General features: G+C 40.7%; 1 protein-coding gene across 4 annotated transcripts in view; it reads left to right on the forward strand.

The window, feature by feature from the left end:
- znf451 (zinc finger protein 451) overlaps positions 1-19380 on the forward strand; it is an 84457-nt gene that overhangs the window by 23198 nt on the left and 41879 nt on the right. For all 4 annotated transcript variants that reach the window (XM_087979299.1, XM_043681314.2, XM_043681324.2 and 1 more), the window contains exon 5: positions 12797-12908. In XM_087979299.1, the coding sequence (XP_087835425.1) occupies positions 12797-12908 (112 nt within the window). The remainder of the gene's footprint in view (positions 1-12796; positions 12909-19380) is intronic.

Consider the following 19380-nt stretch of genomic DNA (forward strand, 5'->3'; position numbering starts at 1 on the left):
AGTTCACGTATGAACAATTTTGTGGAAATGGGGATGGTGCGTTAAGGTGAGGTTGAAGTGGATGATCAACCATAGATTTGTTGAATGGTGGAGCTGGGTGAAAGGATCAAATAGTTCAACTGTTTAGTAGGTAAACAACTTTGTGTCTACCCAAATATTTTGTTATTTTAAACCTAGTGGCCCCTCAGTCTTTTCCTTTATAATATATAGTGAAACGATTAATTATCACCTCATCAGTCTATTCTTGGTCATCAGTAAAGTGATGGAAGATGTCATCAACAGAGTTATCAAGATCACCTGCCCATTAACGTCCAATTTGGGTTCCACCAGGGCCAATGAGTTCCTGATCTCATTACAGTTTTGGTTCAAACATGGACAAGAGAGCTGAATTCTAGACGTGCGGTGGGAGTAACAAGCCCTTGACATCAAGGCCACATTCAACCAAGTGTGAAATCAAGGAACCCTAGCGAAATTAGAAGCATGTGAATCAGGGAGCAAATTCTCTGCTGGTTGGATTCATACCTAACACAAAAGAAGATGGTCGTTGGAGGTCAGTCATCTCAGCTCCAGGATACCTCTGCAGGAGTTCCTCCGGGTAGTGTCTTAGGTCCAACCACCTTCAGCTGCTTCACTAATGACCTTCTCTCCATCAGGTCAAAAGTAGGGATGATTGCACATGTTCAGCACTATTCACAATTCCTCTGATACTGAAGCTGTCCATGTTCAAACAAATGCAACAAGATCTGGACATTATCCAGGTCTGTTTTGGCAAGTGTTAGGTAACATTTGCATCACACAAATGTCAGGCAATGACCATCTTGAATAAGAGACAGTCTAACCACCACCCTTTGGTATTCGGTGTTATCAATGTGCTGGGGGGTTACCATTGATCAGAAACTCCGCTGGATTTGGCGTGTAAACACAGTGGCTACAAGAGCAGGTCAGAGGCCTCAGGCACTGTTTGCTTTAACTGCTGTCTTCATTTGCACTCCACATTGAATGATCTGTGCACATATGCACCCAGGTCCATCTACTGTACCCCATTTAGAATTTTGTTTTATATTGTCCTTCACTGTTCTTCCTACCAAAGTTACCCATAACTGAGAGACACAAAATGGCTGACAAGCTATTAAACAGAATCAAAAGCCTGGTCCAGAATTTAAGTGAGATCATGAGTTTACATGATGGTACCTTTCTATAGGGGTTATTCCAAGGTGAAAGAGTCCTGCACAAACAACAGATGCAAAAGGGTTTATTAGACAGTTTAAGTTCAAGGACAGATAGTTTAAAGATTTGTTACAAACATTGAAGTGAAAAGTAAGCTTTCATGATAACAAACACAAATTAACTCATGGGATTATGGCTTGTAAAGATCTAGAGGATCAGGCAAGTTCATTAAACTATGACAGTGATTTCTCATTAATGAAATGATGTCCCAATAGGTGAAAAGAGTTAGTCGGGACAAAGGCAGTAAATCTCATCCCAGAAGACAGTGTGCAATCAGCCTTGGACATGGTACGGCTGTGAAATCAGACAAAGACATTTCGCAGTAATTAATTGTTTCTTTGAAGTTATTTGCAATATTAAGAAATAGGTTCTAGTTAAAGTTCCTTCAGATTTCAACACAATTATAAATACACATATGGAACAAAAATACAAAATTATTAAAAGCATTGGGGAAAAGATTCAAATAAAAATGTGCAAGTTAACTAGTCTCAGATAGTAAAATGGCCTTCCCCTTATCATTAAAGGACTGTCTTGTGTGCACTAAGAAACAAATTGCTCACAACTCATTAACGAAAGAATACTAACAGTAGGGCTAGATATAAAACTTTACCTATATAATAGAATTAATATTATGAATCTTACAGCAGTTGTTAAAAAGCAAGGGTCTCGAAATGGTCCTCGCTGGACCTTCACAAATCTTCGTCCAGCCGGAAAAATGTCAATTGATCATTTTTCTGTGTCCTATCGTTCAGCCAATTTTGTTTCCATATTTTTATGGTCCTTTTTATGCAATGACCATAACTTTCTTCACAAGTCTCTTATGTGTCACTGTATCAAATACCTTAAGGAAATCCGTGTATAACACATCAAGTTTTATCTCATTGACTCTTTATTTATCTATTCATGAAACTTCGTGAGTTAAGCATGATTTTTTCATTAGAAATCCATGCTAACTCCTCTCAATCAACCCACCTTTCTCAATGTGACTACTAATTCTATCTCAAATAATTTGTTCTAAAAGATTCCCCACCACTGGTTAAACTGACTGGTCTGTAATTGCTGTCTTTTGGGGCCTTCTTGAGCAAGGCTGTAATGTTTACAATTCTCCAGTCTTGTGGTACTCCAGGGAGGACTGAAAGGTTATGCCCAGCATCTCTGTAGTTTCTCCTCTCGTTTTCCTTAAATCCTTGGATGTTTACCATCTGGTCCTGCTACCTTGTCTGCTTTAAGTGCTAGCCGCCAAAAGTGAGGACTGCAGATGTTGGAGATTAGAGTTGAGAGTGTGGTGCTGGAAAAGCACAACAGGTCAGGCAGCATCCTGATGAAGGGCTTTTGCTCAAAATGTTGATTTTCCTGCTCCTTGGATGCTGCTTGACCTGCTGTGCTTTTCCAGTGTCACACTCTTGGCTTTAAGTGCCAGCAGTCCATCTAAGACTACTTACTTATTAATTTTGAGCCCTTTTAGTGATGCGTTTCCTCCTTAGTCAACATGGCCTGGAATCAATCCCTCTTTCATAAAGACCGTTGCAAAGTATTTGTTTAACACCACAACCATGCCTCCTGCTGTTGTGTGTAGATTCCCTTTGTGGTCTTTTATCAGTTCTAGAAATTCTTTAACCATTCTTTTTCGACGTATATGCCTGGAGAAGATTTGGGATTCCCTTCTGTAAACTAGTAGTATTTTCTCCTACTACTTTGCTTGTCTAATTTCTTGTTCCTCCTCTCCAAGACTTTGGAATTGCTTTTTATTCTCTGTTGTATTTTCAGCCTTACACATGTAAGCATTTTTATTTCTAATTTTAATTTCTACCTCCTTGTCCTACTTTTCCCATTTGAGGGGCTATACTTTGACAACACCAAAATTATCTGCTCTTTGAAGGTAGCCATTGTTCAGTTACTGTATTTTCTACCTTTCGTTCCATTCATTCTGCAGATCTGCTGTTGCCCCATTGGAGTCAGTTCTCTGCCAGTTGATTTTTCTAACCCTGGATTGTTGAATGTCATTCACCTCCAACAACTTGATGCAACCATCACTATCTCTGAAATGTTCTGCCGCTCACGGTTAAAACTTACAAGAGAAACAACTATACAAAGCTTAAATAGGGATGCTTACAAAGCAGTGAGGACAGATCTTGCTGGAGTGGACTGGGAAAGGAGTTTAGCAGCAAAGACAGTTGAGGAACCTTGACAGATGTTTAAGAAGATGGTTCATAGCTCACAACAAAGCTGCATCCCAATGACAGAAGGATTCAAGGAATATAATGAGCCAATGATTAATCAGCAAAGTTAACGATAATATCAAATTGTGGAAAGAACATACAATATGGCAAAGATTATTGGGTAAGCCAGGATTGGCAAAGATTTGAAAATCAACAAAACAGGACCAAAAAGAATAAAGACAATTGATGGTAAAATTGCTAGTAGTATCAAGATGGACAGACAGCAAGAGCTCCTTTCAAAAAAAGGGTAACAGAGACTGCAGTTAACTTAGGCCCATTGGAGAACAAGGCTGTGAAAATTATAAAGGGGGGGGGGGGGGGGGGCAGGAATGGCTGAGAGGTTAAATATATACTTTTGTCTCAACCTTCACAATAGAAGTGACTAGTAGCATCCCAAAACTACTAAATAATCAAGGGGCAAGAAGAGAGAGGAATTGGCTATTTTCTACTTTATAAGATTGGCAACACCTGACATATTTTTTGGGATTTCCTGAGATTGTGAAAGATGCTCTATTTGTTTTTACATTTTACTAACTACTTGGCAGAGGTACGTTTAAGTAGTTCAATGAGTCAGCATTTAAAGTGCATTCTCTGAAAGGCCTGGCGATACATTTGAAAGACATCAGGAGTTGGTGCAGTGATTGCTTTTGGATTGATTTCCAGAAAGCAATTGGGTAAAACAAATCAAGCATATTTCCATATTACAAGTAGCCTTCTGTACATTTGCTGACAGCAAGTGAAAGATGCCGATTTGAAGTGAGAGAAACATTTAAAGTTTTAAAACTATTGTTTCTTTCTGCATAAACTTAAACCAATTGTGCTATTCAGTCAGTTCATGTCTGATCTGTACTTAGCTGCAGTTGTCCACTTTTTCTCCATGTTCTTTGGTACTGTACCACCAGTAGATTATTGTTCAATGTATACTGTGTCAGAATGCAGAACATGGTCCATTATCCAACGATGAATAATTTGTATTCGCGGTTTTCTCAGTGGTGGTTTAACATTGCTGTTCACTCACGATGAGGAGTCAGGTCACAAGTCTATCCTGGCCAGAACAGAAATTGAATCTCTGTCACTGGTGTTAATCTTAAGCCTGTTGTAGTCATCTTGTTAACTCCTTCTCAGTCTATGGATTTTAATCATCAGCAATTCAGTTGATCGATCCAACAGCAACTGCTGTTTTTTTTCGGAGAACACTGGATTTCTACAGGCCACATTCAGTGCAGAGATCTTAGTGGGTTGTGGGCTAGAGGAGGTAAGAGATGCCAACTCACCAGCTGCTGTGCGTCAGTCATGACTCCTCATTGGGACCTGCAAATGTGTTTTTTCTTTGCAAGAAATTAGCCTGCAGAGAACAGAGAGGCATTTCCCTAAGGTTACCTGGACAACAGCTCTGGCAACCGTGGGATAAACAGCTTATGCTAGACTGTTATGTGGTTCATGTTATGCCATTATTACTATCAGGAAACTTGGTTTCTAAAGTGGACAGACAGTATATAGTTTTATGTTTGATTTGCATTTCAATGGTGAGTGTATATGTGTTTTAAAAAAGACTAATTTCTGAGACTGGTGAAGGGTTTTCTGAAAATGTGTTGATTTCCATTTAAATGAGACTTATAAAATCTTTGAGGTCATTAATCCAGTACCTTTGAAAAAGGGTAAAAGAAAAATTTTGGCTATATCCTAGCAACAAGGTGCTTCTGACAGAGGGGACAGACACAGAAACAAGTTTCTTTTTGGAAAAAACAACATCAAGAATGGCCATGAGTGTGCAGGTTTCTTTCAGGGTGAGAGGCAAGTCATTCAGAGAGAAATAGACCTGTAACTTCAGCGCAGTTTAACAGTCTCAAAAATAGTGCAGAAGAAAATAAGTCCTGAGTGGGTTAATGTCAGTTAGATAAGAGCTCCAGAAACAGAAGGCTATTGAAGAGGAGCTTTAAGAACCCATGTTAAGAAATAAATGAGCTGTGATAGTCATTTGTTTAAGAGCCTCATTGAGTCATTAACTAAAACAAATTGAATGCGGAAAAGAAACCAACTGTCCAGGCCTTTAAATTGAAAACAGGGTGATTCTTCACTGAGATTTGTGTATCTAGATTGTTGATCAAGGCAATAAGGTGGAACCTTTTTATTTCTGTTAATTTTAATAAGACTGTTTCAAATAGATGTTGTACTGCGTAAAAATATTTTGTTAGAATAAACTTTGTTTGTTAGAAATACATTGGAAGCTTGTGAGTTTAGTCACTGGCCACCCATATTAAACAAATTGTAAAAATAAAACTTATGGTCTATCAAGTCAGATTTCTCTTTGGGATCTGACCTGGCCAATATTTCCATCAGCTGGGATCATAACACTGACCATGGTGCGTGCATCTGTGTGTGTGTGTTTGTGTGAGAGAGAGAAAACACAAGTGGGGGAAATAGTAAAGTAAATCAGTAACAGCCAAATTTGTTACACCGTGGTTAGCTATGCTGCACGGGGGAGGAGGAGAAAGTTTGAGAATGCAGTAGTTACAGGGGATTCAGTTGTAAGGGGAATAGATGAGTGTTTCTGTGGCCACAAACAAGACTCCAGGGACGTACATCGCCTCCATGGCAATAGGGTTAAGGATGTCTCAACAGTTACAAGACAACATCATCAGGGTCTACAGCCAGTGGTTATGGTACCAATGACATCGGTTTAAACAAAAGCAATGAGGTTCTAAAGGCAGAATATAAGGAGTTAGGAGGTAAATTGAACATTGGACCTCAAAGTTTGTGATCTCAGGGTTGCTACCAGTGCCACATGCAAAATAACATAGAAATTACAGAATAGATGAATACGTGGCTGGAAAGATTATACAAGGGGGTGGGTTTCAGATTCCCAGAACATGGCAATCAGCTTTGGGAGAGGTGGGACCAGTACAAACTGGACAGGTTATACCTGAGCAGAACCAGGACTGATATCCGAGGGCAAGTATTTGTTAGTGAGATTGTGACTAGTACAAACTAGAATGGGTGATGGGATCCGCCGAAGCAGGGTTAGAAGGGAAAGAGAACTAAGGACCACAATTTTTAAAAAAAACAGTAAAATATGAAAACCAGTTGACAGGGAATCAAGGGCAAGTAGCATATGGGGCCAAAGTACAAATAAAAGTGAGGCTGCTTAAAAATGGCGAAAAAGTCACCCGAAAGGCTATCTTTGTACACTAGCACAAAGCATTCCGAATAAGCTATTCGGACTAACAGCACAAATTGCGGTAAATGGACATGATCTCATGGTCACGAGAAGATTGGAACTGAGATACTTAACATTTAGGGATATTTGACCTTTTGCAAAGACAGGAGGGAAGAAAAAGGTAGTGGAGTAGTGTTAAAAAGAGATGAAATAAAAACAGTTGTGAGAAATGGTCATGGGATTAAATGATGTACAGTCCACTTGACTGGAGGTAAATAACAGCAAAGAAAAGAAGTCATTGGTAGGAATAGTGTATAGACCCCCAACAATAACCACGTTGTAGGAAAGTGAACAAATCAACAAATGATAACATGTTAAAAAGGATAGAGCAATAATTATGGGTGACTTTAATCTTGTTGATTGAGCCATATAAGTTGGAAAGGGTAGCTACAAAAATGAATTAATAGTATGCATTAGAGCTAGTTTCCTAGAGCAGTTTGCCATGAAGCCAACTAGGAACAGGTATCCTGGTAATAGGTAATGGTTAAATAGACATTAATAAATCACCTCTGAGTAAAAGATGCCCCAGGTATTAGTGATCATAACATGAAAGAATTTAATTTTCAGTTTGAGTGTGAGAAGCTTGCATCGGAAATAACTGTCTAACATGAAGGGCATTACAGTGAAATGAGGATGGAGTTAACTAAAGTGGACTGGGCAAGCAGATGAGCAGGAAAAGCAGTAAACAAGCAGTAGTAGACATTTCAGGAAGTAATTCCCGACTCAACAAAAATATATTCCAGTAAGGCAGAAAGATTCTGAGAGGGATAAATCAACCATGGCTAACCAAGGACTTCAAGGATTGTATAAAGTTGAAAGATAAAGCATATACGGAGGCAAAAGTCAGTGATTAGCCCCAAAGTGGGATAAATTCAGAATCCAGTAAAGGAAATTTTAAAAAAAATAAAATTAAAGGACAATCTCACAAGGAATATGAAAAACATCTTGTAAAGATATAAATTGGAAGAGAGAGGTCAAAGTGAACATGGACCCATTAGAAAATGAATCCAGGGAGGTAGTTATTCCATGTTGGAAATAGCAGCGGAGTTGTGCAGGTATTTTGCATCAGTCTTTATGGTGGATGATACTTCAAACATCCCGTTAATACTGAAGAATATGGGAGGGGGATTGAGTACTGTCATCATCACTAGAGCAGTATTTTGCAAACTAATGGGGCTAAAGGCAAATAAGTCCCCCTGGTCCAGATGACTTGTATCTGAGGATCCTAAAAGTAGTAGCTTCAGAGTTAGTGGATGCATTGGTTGAAATTTTCCAGAAATCAATCCATGCAACAAAAGGAGGGAGGCAAAAAGCAGATAACTATGCTGATTAGCTGAACATTTATTGGAATCAAAGTAATAACGCATTTGGAAAATCAAGCAGAATTAGCAAGGCTTTATGAAAGGGAAATTGTCTGACAATTTTACGCAAGTTTTTCGAGAACTGAAAAGAGGGGAACCAGTAGATGTGCTGTATTTGAACTTCGAGAAGGCGTTCAACAAAATACTTTACAAATGGTTAAGTCATTAGATAAGAACTAATGGTATTGGAGGTAGTATATAGGCGTGGATGAAGAATTGTATAATGGGCAGGAAACAGCAAATGGGGATAGAGCGTTCTTTCAGGTTTGCAATGTGTAACCAATGGGGTTTCATCAGAATCAGTGCTGGGACAGCAACTATTTGCAATATTTATTAATGACTTGAGGAAAGAAGCAAGTGTACTGTATAGATATACAGAAAGCATCAATAAATAGAAAAACAGGTTGTGAGAGGGATACAGTTTATAGAGAGATATTGATTGGATAATTAAGTTCTCAGACACTTGGCAAATGGGGTATACTGTAATTGGGAAAATGTAAGGTTGTTCATTTTGTAAGGGAGAACAAAAGAACAATACTATTTAAACTGCAGAAAGCTGCAGTATAAAAGGACTTCAGGATGCTTGTGTATGAAACAAAAAACTAGCACACAGGTGCAGCAGCTATTCAGGAAAGCTAATGGTACATTGGCACTTATTTCTAGGGAGTCGGCATATGAGAGGAAGAACCTCCCCCTCCTCTCTCTCCTGCATTCTTCGCGCCCCCCCACCCCCACCTTTTTGGTGTTAGCGTTGCCCTTGCTTCCAATATTCAATTAGCCACACAGGTGCTTTCCTGATAGTGGGGAAAAAAAAACCCTTCATAAAGGTGTCTTTATTTTCTGTCTCACTGGAAATAGATTTTGTCTATTTATTCTATCCAGGCCACTCCTCAGCCTCCGACTCTCCATGGAAAACCTCTCCCTATCGCTCAAATCCTCCAACCCTGGCAACATCCTTGTAGATGTTTTCTGCAGCCTTTCAAGTTTCACAACAACTTTCCAATAGGAAGGAGACCAGAATTTCACGCAATATTTCAGAAGTGGCCCAACCAACGTCCTGTACAGCTACAACATGACCTCCCAACTCCTGTACTCAATACTCTGACCAATAAAGGAGAGCATACCTATCGTATCTACCTGTGACTCCACTTTCAAGGAGCTATGAACCTGCACTCCAAGGTCTCTTTGTTCAGCAATACCTCCTAGGACCTTACCACTAAGTGTATAAGTCCTGCTAAGGTTTGCTTTCCCCAAATGCAGTATCTTGCATTTATCTAAATTAAACTCCATCTGCTACTTCTCAGCCCATTGGCCCAGTTCAGAGAAAGTACACTGGGATGATTCCTGATTTGGAATGAGTGTCTGAGGAGCAAGGGCTTAAACAGGTTGGGACTCTGCTCACAGGAGTTCAGAATGAGAGATGATCTCAATGAAACATATTCTTGAGGGACTTGACAGGGTAAATGCTGGGAGAGTCTCTGATCAGAGGGAACAGTTTCAGAATACAACGGTGTCAATTTAAGACTGAAATGAGGATAAATGTTTTCTCTGAGGGTTGTGATTCTTGGAACTCCTGGCCACAGAGCTGTGAGCAGAATCTTTCTGCATATTTAAGGCAGGGATAGATTGATTTTTGATCAGTGGGGGAATTGAGGCAGAAATCAGGGGGAGAAAAGCAGGAAAGTGGGTATAAGGAATATCAGATCAGCCATAATCCTGCTGAAAGGTGGCAGAAGCAAGCTCAAGGGACTGAATGGCCTACTCCTCTTCCTATCTCTTACGGCCAAGTGCCGTCACTTTGACAGTATTTCTGCACTAGTGGCTGATTAAGGTGTGTGCCCCTGATGTTCTTGAGTATTTTGCGTTGATGAGTACCCTGGTTGAGGAAAGAGGTGGGGCAGGGGCAGCTTCTGCTGTGATTCTTAGGTGCATTTATTGAGTAAATGATGTTCTTGTCTCCTGAGCATTTCCAGCGTTTTCTGTTGTTTTAATCTCTTAGTTTGATTCTTGAAATTACTAAAATGCTGTCAGTTTGACCTGCTTAAATCATCCTCAGTGTTGCAGCAGTCTAAATTCCTTGAATTATTAAAAGTGGTAAAAAGAAAACTGGGCTGGGTTTGAACAGGTGTGTAAAATATTCTTGTCATGTGAGTACTCGAATAGAATTGGAGAGAAAGAATCTTGTGTATTAAGCAATCACTTTTTAAAATTGATTTGAGCCTGTTAATACAACACACTTGCTGTTTTATTCATTTGGCCAATAGCACTTTGTATTGGTCATATAATATATGAACTGATGGTAACTGTGTGCCAAAAAACAAACAATCTTTAATCCTGTTTAAAAGCAGTCCAGTTGGTGCACTAGAGGACATTAGTGCATCTGTAGTTGCCTCATGGTTTTATAGCTTGAAGGCAACTTCACTGAAGTAAACAATGTAAACTTTCAGAGCTTTGGGGTTAAAGCAGAAGAATAAGACTTGCTGGTTTGCTGTACAGAGAGATGGCACAGGCTTGATGGATTAATTGCCTCCTTTGTTCACATGCAGCACATTGTCGAATGAGTACTTCACAGTTTAATTCAGATGGGAGATAGGTAATTGTCATTGTTTTGAAATGGGAAACTTTAACCGACCACCTTTTGAGAACCTCTGCTGGTAAGACTTACTTGACTGAAGGCCATAACTTTTACAACATCAGCTAATTGTGCATTTCATTGAAATGTCCCTCTCTCTACTCGGTCTCGTACCCACTAGAGGCAATTAACATGTTTGTTCATCTGAGTTTTTACAACATGGCTGGTAACAAAACTTCATGGGACCCCTTAATTTGACCCCAAATGACATCATACCATACCAGAGTTAGACTCTTGATAACTTAACAATTTGAATCCAGTTGTTGCTTGGTTAACTTAGTTTGCTTTTAACTGCATCGTGAAATGTTGTAAAACTTTGGGTTTTTCTGAATTGCTTGTAATTTACAGTAGAAGGTGATTGAAAGATTCACAAGGCCTATTTATTTTGAAAATTATTTAGTGAGGTGGATCCATTGAATCTGCTGTTAGAATGTGAACTACCTCTTAAGGAGAAGCTGGCCTTCCAGCTCTGACTCCAGCTTCGTGCAGTTTCCTTGTCTAGCCCTTTTATTTGTCAAATAGTATCTGGATTTATGTGTACAATACTTTAGTTTTTCCTGGATGTTAAATGAAGGCATTAGTTAATATGTTGGATATGATATTGGATGGGTGTGATATATATTTATAGGAGATATATATTTCCTTTCTGCCAATTCTTCCTTGGTTTATGTTTGGAAAAGCATAATTTATAGTTTCTGACTAGACTACTTGACTTTTAACAGTCTGTCTTGATTGAATGCGACATGGGAACACAGAGATCATGGTTAATCTGATAGTGAGTGACCTTTAATTCCATTTTGCTGCCTGTATGCACCCCTCCTCTATAACCTTTGTTTCCTTTGTAGCTCAAAAATCTGTTTAACTTGGACTTGAATTGATTGGCCCAACCTCCAGTGCTCTTTGACAAAGAGAATTGAAAAGCTTAATGACCTGCGATTGATAATACTTTTGCAGGCAGGGATGAGACTGTAAAAGGATTTGGAAACCAGAGTTAGGATTTTAATGCTGACCCGTTACTGAACTCAAATGGAGCTTAGACTTGGTGTGAGTTAGGACATGGGCAGCATTGCTTCAAACAAGCTCAGATTTATGAACAGAGGAACATTGGAACTTGGCCTGCAGTTCATTGGAATAGCAAAGTTTGGATGCGACAAAGGCAGGAATATGGATTCTAACAGCACATGAGCGAAGGCAAGGTAAAGTCTGGTGAGAGTCCAGAGGTGGAGGGAAGGAATCTGATCATAAGGTCACAAGCTCATTGCAGGTAAAACATGACACTTAGGTTGTTAACAGTCTGATTCAGCTTCAGACAATCACCAGGGAGAGAGCAGAGTTTGTGGTGGGGATTGAAGGAACTTACTTCAACCTTCCCAAACTTCAGTGGAGGAAATTTGTGTTTATTCAGCACTAGATAGTGGATACATATCTTAATATTTTAGAGACGATAAGTTCCAGACCTAATCCCAGGATGTTCGGTTTCTCTTGACCATTGTATCCTCTAGTTGTGGTAAAAATCTTGTGAATCATTATACTTTTCCCTCTTTATCCTCTTCATAAAATGGAGATCATAACTGACAGACCTGCTGAGTGTGTTTTCTTTAAAATGAAGGTGAATGCGACATGGGAACACAGAGATCATGGTTAATCTGATAGTGAGTGACCTTTAATTCCATTTTGCTGCCTGTATGCACCCCTCCTCTATAACCTTTGTTTCCTTTGTAGCTCAAAAATCTGTTTAACTTGGACTTGAATTGATTGGCCCAACCTCCAGTGCTCTTTGACAAAGAGAATTGAAAAGCTTAATGACCTGCTGACAGAATAAATTCCCTTTTATGTCCATCTTAGTACGAGGTTCTTTATTTTGAAGGTTTACCCCAGTTTCTAGATTCTGAGAGAGGAAACATCCCCTCAGCATACCATCACATTTTCTCAAATGAAGTCTGTCAAGATCATGACTTTCCGTAGCATTTAAGTAGTGTTACATTCAATTTAAATATTTATTTAGAAGGAAAATTTCTGGATCATTCATTTTTCAGAAGTTATTTTATTGGATATGCTCCTTTATCACCTGCCCTGTCGATCCAACTTGTTATTATCGACGACTTTACCTCTTAGGTTCTAATAGTGTGTGTTTTTGCAGGAGAAAGTGGATTCACAGCATGCTCACGGCATGCAAGAATTGGAATTCATTCAAGGACAGCCTGCAACAGAAGAAGCAAGAAGATGTGTTGATGGGTGGCTGAAAGTACCAGGTATCTATCTTCTGGCAATTTATTTCTGACTATAATTTTTGTTGGGCCATAATATGGCTCGCTGAGGAGAAGGAGAACCTGGGTGTTGTGGTTGGGGTTGGGTTGAAAACAGGGGATGGGAAGAGGAACCAGCTGCACACAAATTATTTAGCAATAATAATAGTGGCCACCGGGTAATCTGAGATAAACACTTTTCCAAACCTTTCCACCAGAGCCTTGGAATCAACTGGAGCAAGCAAAGAGAAGCAAAACCTACAGGAATAAAGAAACACTCCCGAAAATTTCTGTCCAATACCGCCCCCTTGGTCGTTGAAATCAATCACATTGGCCAAGTGTTATTCCTTAAGGCACTTGTTTATTATTTGATTGAGATGTGGATGTTCCTGGCAGGGTCGGTGTTTATTGTCCAGCACTTATTGAAGTTCACAGCTGCCTTTTGAAGTACTGTTTTACAAGTACACCAATAGTGTTGTGAGGAAGGAAGTCCCAGGGCTTCAATCCAGAGACAGCAAAGAAATGGTCAACATGGTATGAGATTAAAAGCAGAACTGTAGCAATTCAAAAGGTGGCTCACCACATCGTCTTATCGATGACAATTCCAGGAATGTCAGATAGGAATTTTCAGGAGTATTTCTTTTTCCTTTTTGACTTGAGAGTTGCTTTTGCTTATTTCAGTTGACTCTAAAGCTGCTGTTTCACTATGATGGTCTATTGGTCTTTTCCTGCTTTTTACTTTTGTGTAATAATATGGATAGGTTCTCCTGCCCACCATCTGTCTCCTCTTTTAACTCGGTAATCCACATTGCGACCAAAGAAAAATAATGATTTGCTTTGTCCTAATTCATTGAAAACTAACTGTCCATTCTTTTCAAAGATTCACAATGACCTATTATGTATTTCCAGCTTTGCTTTTATTTCACATTTCAAACAGTTAAGTTAGATTCATTTGATGCATCGTAACTTGCTGAACTTAAAACAAAGTTTTTGATAGCTTGTTCTGTAACCTGTTGCTTTTTATCTTGCCTTTGGCATTTGGTTCTTTGCCCAGATATGGGTGAAGGCTGTAATAAGAAGAGGAGCTGAATGACTCTGACTCTGGTGGAACCTTGTGCGTGATATCAATATCCCATACCCTCCTTGAATCTACCCACCTGCCAATACCTTGCCTCAATTTGTGATTGGAGAAAAATTTCTAATTAGTAGGAGTGTCCAACTGACATAATTTGAAGATCCTAAGCATGCAGCAAAAAGACTTCCTTCGTTTCTCATGCATTATGCTACAAAAGGCTGGCTGGAGGAAACTCCAAAAGTTTTACTTCCTGGGGCAGGAAACAACTTAACAACCACATATTTGTCTTTTGCCAAAAAGATTGTGGACCTGGATGAAGCCTTTGGGGATGCTTAAATTTACTGTGTGGTGGTAAACTTCGAAACCTTACATCTTCGATTTGCTTGCTCCTTCCTGTTGCATAGCTTATTGTGTTATGTAGAAGTTGGGAGGTCATGCTGTGGCTGTACAGGACATTAGTTAGGTCACTTTTGGAACAGTGTATTCAATTCTGGTCTCCCTGCTTTAGGAAAGATTGGTTTATTGTCATGTCTAGCAAAGTACGGTGAATAGCATTTTTAATGAGCAGTACAGGCAGATCATGATGAACAAGGATGTAAAGATCAGAGAGACTAAGACAGAGACACACAAATTACATTACACAGGGTGTGCACTAGGCAAGAGCATGTTAGCAAGGTCAGCATTATTTGAGGCTAGAGAGTCCATGCATTAGTCTACAGCCAGGAAGAAGCTGTTCTTGAAGCTGCTGGTGCGTGATCAGGCTTCTGTATCTTTTTCCTGATGGAAGGGTTGTAGGAGATCATTACTGGGGAGGAGTCTGTCATGATGTTGGCAGCCTTTCCGTGACCGTGAGCCATGTAAATGGAGTCCATGGATGGAAGATTGTCTCCCGTGATTAGTCAGGGCTGTGTACACCACCTTCTGTAGTTTCTTATGGTCCTGGGCAGAGCAGTTGCCATACCAAGCTGTTATGCATTTGGACAGTATGCTTTCAATAGTGCATCTGTAGTAGTTGGTGAGCCTGAGCCACTTGAGGAAGAGGTGTTGTTGGTGCCGCCTTGACTGTTGCATCCACATGTGAAGCCCAGGACAGATTGTCCATTATCGTCACTCCGAGGAACTTGATACTCTTCTTCCTCTCAACCTCAGTTCCGTTGATATAGATGGGGGAGTGTGATGTTGTGAAGCTTGAGAGTTCAGAAAGGATTTACAAGGATGTTGCTGGTGTTGGAGAGGCTGGGGCTATTTACCTTGGATTGTTAGGCTGCGGGGAGAGGTTTATAAAATCATGAGTGAATGGATTGGGTCAGTAGTCAAGATTCTTTCCCTAGGTTGGGGGAGGGTATAGGAGCAATGTGAGAGAGGACAGATTTAAAAGGGACCTAAGGGACACCTTTTTCATGCAGAGGGTGATGCATGTGAATGAGCTGTCAGAGGAAGTGGTGGAGCCTAGTACAATTGTGATATTTAAAAGCTATCTGGATGGGTATGAGAGACTAAGGGGAGAGGTTTATAAAATTGAGGGGCATGGATAGGGTAAATAGAAAAGTTATTTTCCCCAGGTTGGGGGAGTCCAAACTAGAGGGCATAGGTTAAAGTGAGAACCAAAAGAATTAAAAGGGACCTGAGGGGTACCTTTTCTTTTCACGCAGATGGTGGTGTGTGTATGGAGCAACCTGCCAGAGGAAGCTATGAAGATGGGTACAATAACATTTAAAAATTATCTGGATGGGTATATAAATAAGAAGGGTTTTAAGGAACATGGGCCACCAGAGAAGGCGATGGTCGAGTGGTATCATCACTTGAGTATTAATCCAGAAACGCAGAATAATGTTTTGGAGACCTGGGTTTGAATCCCGCCATGGTAGATGGTGAGATTTGAATTCAGTTTAAAGAAAAAATCTGGAACTAAGAATCAACTGATGGGGGGATCCAAGATGGCGGCATCCTGTTGGGATTGCGTTTGCTGGATTTCACGCTGCAACACTGACACAACAGAGCTAGAACCCATTGCAACCGCTTTACTGTGAGTAAAAACACAGTTAAGGAGTTAGAAACCCAAAAAAAATCGGCTTACCTTTGTCGTTGCAATTGGAGAATGCCAATAAAAGGAAGAAGCTCACCCAGGGCTGGGGCTACAGCCCAGCCGTCTGAAGCAGCAGACTCGCTTACTCACTGCACCCTGGTTGAGGAGCTGACCAAATCTTGAGAGGTCGTGGGGAGGCACATCCAGGAAAAAAATCGAAGAGAAGTTGGCTCCTATGTCTGCCAGAAGAAAGAGCCTAAGCGTTGTTGGCATAACGGAGGCGACGGAAAGCGAGCAGCTGGTGGAGTGTATCCCGGAGTTCCTTGGGGTGGATGTTGAGAAGGGAAGGATAACAAAGCGCCCACTGGACTGTGGTACAAAAGCCAGGTGCAGATCACTGACCACATCCTATCCTGGTAAGGTTCCATTATTATAAAGACAAGCTGAGGGCAAAGGAACCCTTGAGAGTCCAGGGGAGGGATTAGAGGGTGTTGGTATGTGGCGGCTCCAGGGGTCGTGTTTTTTCCAGACATCTGTGCAGCAGTGGTCCGATTAAAGGAAGTCCTACGATGGCGTCAAGAGGAGATTGAGAGAACTTGGGATCCTGTATCCTCGAAGATATCCAGCGGTGCTTCGGATCAATCTTAATGGATCCATACATTTGTTCGACTCGCTCGAGAAAGCGAAGAACTTTGTGGACAAGTTGACTTAAGTCAAGCAGCCAAATAGATATAGTGGACAGAGCTGTTTGGGTTTGTTTTTCTTTGAAAAGGACTAATGGAGTCCTCTTTCTGGTAATAAGTTGCTTGAAATGATATCCGGGATGAATAGAATATTTATCTTTAATCACTAAGTTATGTTCAAGGATGGGTGACATTTATTTTTAGTTTACTTGTCCCTTGTACTGACTTTGCTCCTGTGATTTTTTTTCTCTACCGGGTGGTCAGTGTATCTGGCGCAACCCTAGCTGGTAGGAGCTGAGAAGGCATTTGGGATGGTAAGTCGGGTTGTAGGATGTCTAGGTATCCCCTTTGAATGGGGGGGGGGGGGGGGGGGGGTAAATCACTCCAATCAGTGCCTTTGACAATTTTCTTTTTTGTACACAGCAAAACTGAAAAACAAAACAGTTTTTGTGAGATTTGTTGGCTGTCGTTATTTTAGTCTGTGTAGTTTTTGAGTTTTGTGGATTCTTTTGCATGAAAGCTCAGCAATCTGTAGTTCGGGTTCTTCCTCTCTGGAGTCTAAATGGTGCTATAGAAGGTTATGGCTAAGGATGTGCTTAAGTAGTGCACCTGGAATATTAAGGGTACTCATTTGCCAGTCAAGAGGAAGAAGGTACTTTCCAGCCTTAAAAGGGAGAGGGTGGATGTTGCCTTATTACGAGAAACATACTTGGAAAATGCAGAGCATTTGAAGCTGCAAAAAAAATGGGTTTAGTTTTCATCTTTCAATATAAGAAGTCGGGGGTGGCCATTTTAGCTAGGAAGAATCTGCCATTTAAGTTATTAGAGTGCATTAAAGACACACACGGGAGATTTTACAATCCTTAAAGCTTTGACACATGGGGAAGAATACGGGATCTTAAATGTTTACTGTCCTCTGGCCCACCCCCTTAAATTTTTGACAGACACGCTTTCTAGACTGGCTAACCTTGCATCTTAACATATTATCATAGGAGGGGATTTCAGTTGTCTCATCGACCCTACAGTAGACAGATTGCCCAAAGGCTTGCCAATATCATCTTTGCAATCTAAACAATGAAGGCATTTGTGTGCTGAATTTTGGGTTGGTAGATGTTTGGAGGCACCTGTACCCTACTGGTAGAGACTTCACATTCTTTTCGAGCTCACATAAATGCCACCAGGATTGATCTTTTTCTGACCCCTGCAGCACATCTGGGTTCGATGGCATAATGTACAATTGGCAATATCCTATTTCCAATCACGCCCCAATGTATTTAATCATTAAGAGTACGTCAAGGGCTGTTTGAGCATGGGGATAACCCAGGCAAGTACCTAGCATACCTTGCTAAGAAAAGGAGCGCCCCGCAAGCCTTTACCTCGATCAGAGAAGTCACTGGAAATTTGACTTACAATTCTAAAAGGGTTAATGCAGCTTTCTGGAAATTTTCCTCTGAATTATACCAGTATGAAAGCTAAGAGCAGGCGGGTTAGGGTGGAGTCTTTTTTTTAAAGAATTTGGATCTACCGGGAGTGACCCCTGAACAAGAGTCTCTCCTCGATGCCCCATTGTCAGGGCAAGTGGTGCAGGAGGCTGTGAGACAGCTCCAGAATGAAAAGGCGCTGGGTCCTGACGGACTTCCCAGTGAATTTGAGAATATTGTCAGGGCTTAGTATGTTTAATGACTCACATAGTCGTGGCCTCCTCCCACCATTTCCAGGAGAACCGAACATCTCCCTCATCCTTAAAAAAGGAAGGCCCCGGAGGATTGTGCTTCCTATAGGCCCATTTCACTCCTGAATGCCGACTTCAAAATCCTTTCTAAGACTCTGGCATTAAGGCTAGAAACTGCACTGCCCAGCATTATTGAGGAGGACCATTCGGGGATCATAAAAGGTTGCAGGTCAACAGATAATGCCAGAAGATTACTTAATGTGTTCCAAGTATGTCAACAGTACCGGGATTGGTGATCTCCTTAGGTACGGAAAAGGCATTTGACAGGGTCGAGTGGCCATATCTTTTTTATACTCTGCACCGTTTTGGCCTGGGATAGACCTTCATCAGGTGAGTCCAGGTTTTGTGTAGCGATCCTCTTGCCACCATCCTCACTAATGGTATACGGTCAAGCAATTTTAATATTTGCAGGGTCAGTCGATAGAGCTGTCCCTTCTCACCATTGCTTCTCACATTGGTGATTGAGCCACTGGCAGAGGCAATACACAGGGATCCCAATATAACCGCTCCAGAAGTGGGGTCGAAGTCACAAAAGGTCGCACTGTATGCAGATGACATTCTTGTCGTCTTATCAAACCCAACAGTCTCAGTCCCACACCTGACGCAATGCATCAATGTACTAAGTGGCTTCTCTGGTTATAAGGTCAATTTTGCGAAGTCAGAGGCCATGCCCATGAGTGGTCTCCTGAGAGTGCCTGATCCTGAGGCGGATCTCTGTACCCATTTAGATGGTCGCGGGAGGGCTTTCTCTACTTAGATATATTTGTTACTCCCATTTTTAATTGGCTATTTAAAGCCAATTTTCCCCATTTATCCAACAGAATCCAGCAGGATTTTCGTAGATGGGAGGTGCTTCTGAACTCTTGGTTAGTTCGGATAGCCCTCATTAAAATGAACATTCTGCCTTGCCTGTTGTATCCTATGTGAATGCTACCTCTGCTTTTTACTAAGCAAACATTTAG

The sequence above is a fragment of the Chiloscyllium plagiosum genome, unplaced genomic scaffold, assembly GCF_037043375.1.
Source record: "Chiloscyllium plagiosum isolate Xiang-an unplaced genomic scaffold, Cpla_swu_hap1 HiC_scaffold_3, whole genome shotgun sequence".
NCBI classification, from domain to species: Eukaryota; Metazoa; Chordata; class Chondrichthyes; order Orectolobiformes; family Hemiscylliidae; genus Chiloscyllium; species Chiloscyllium plagiosum.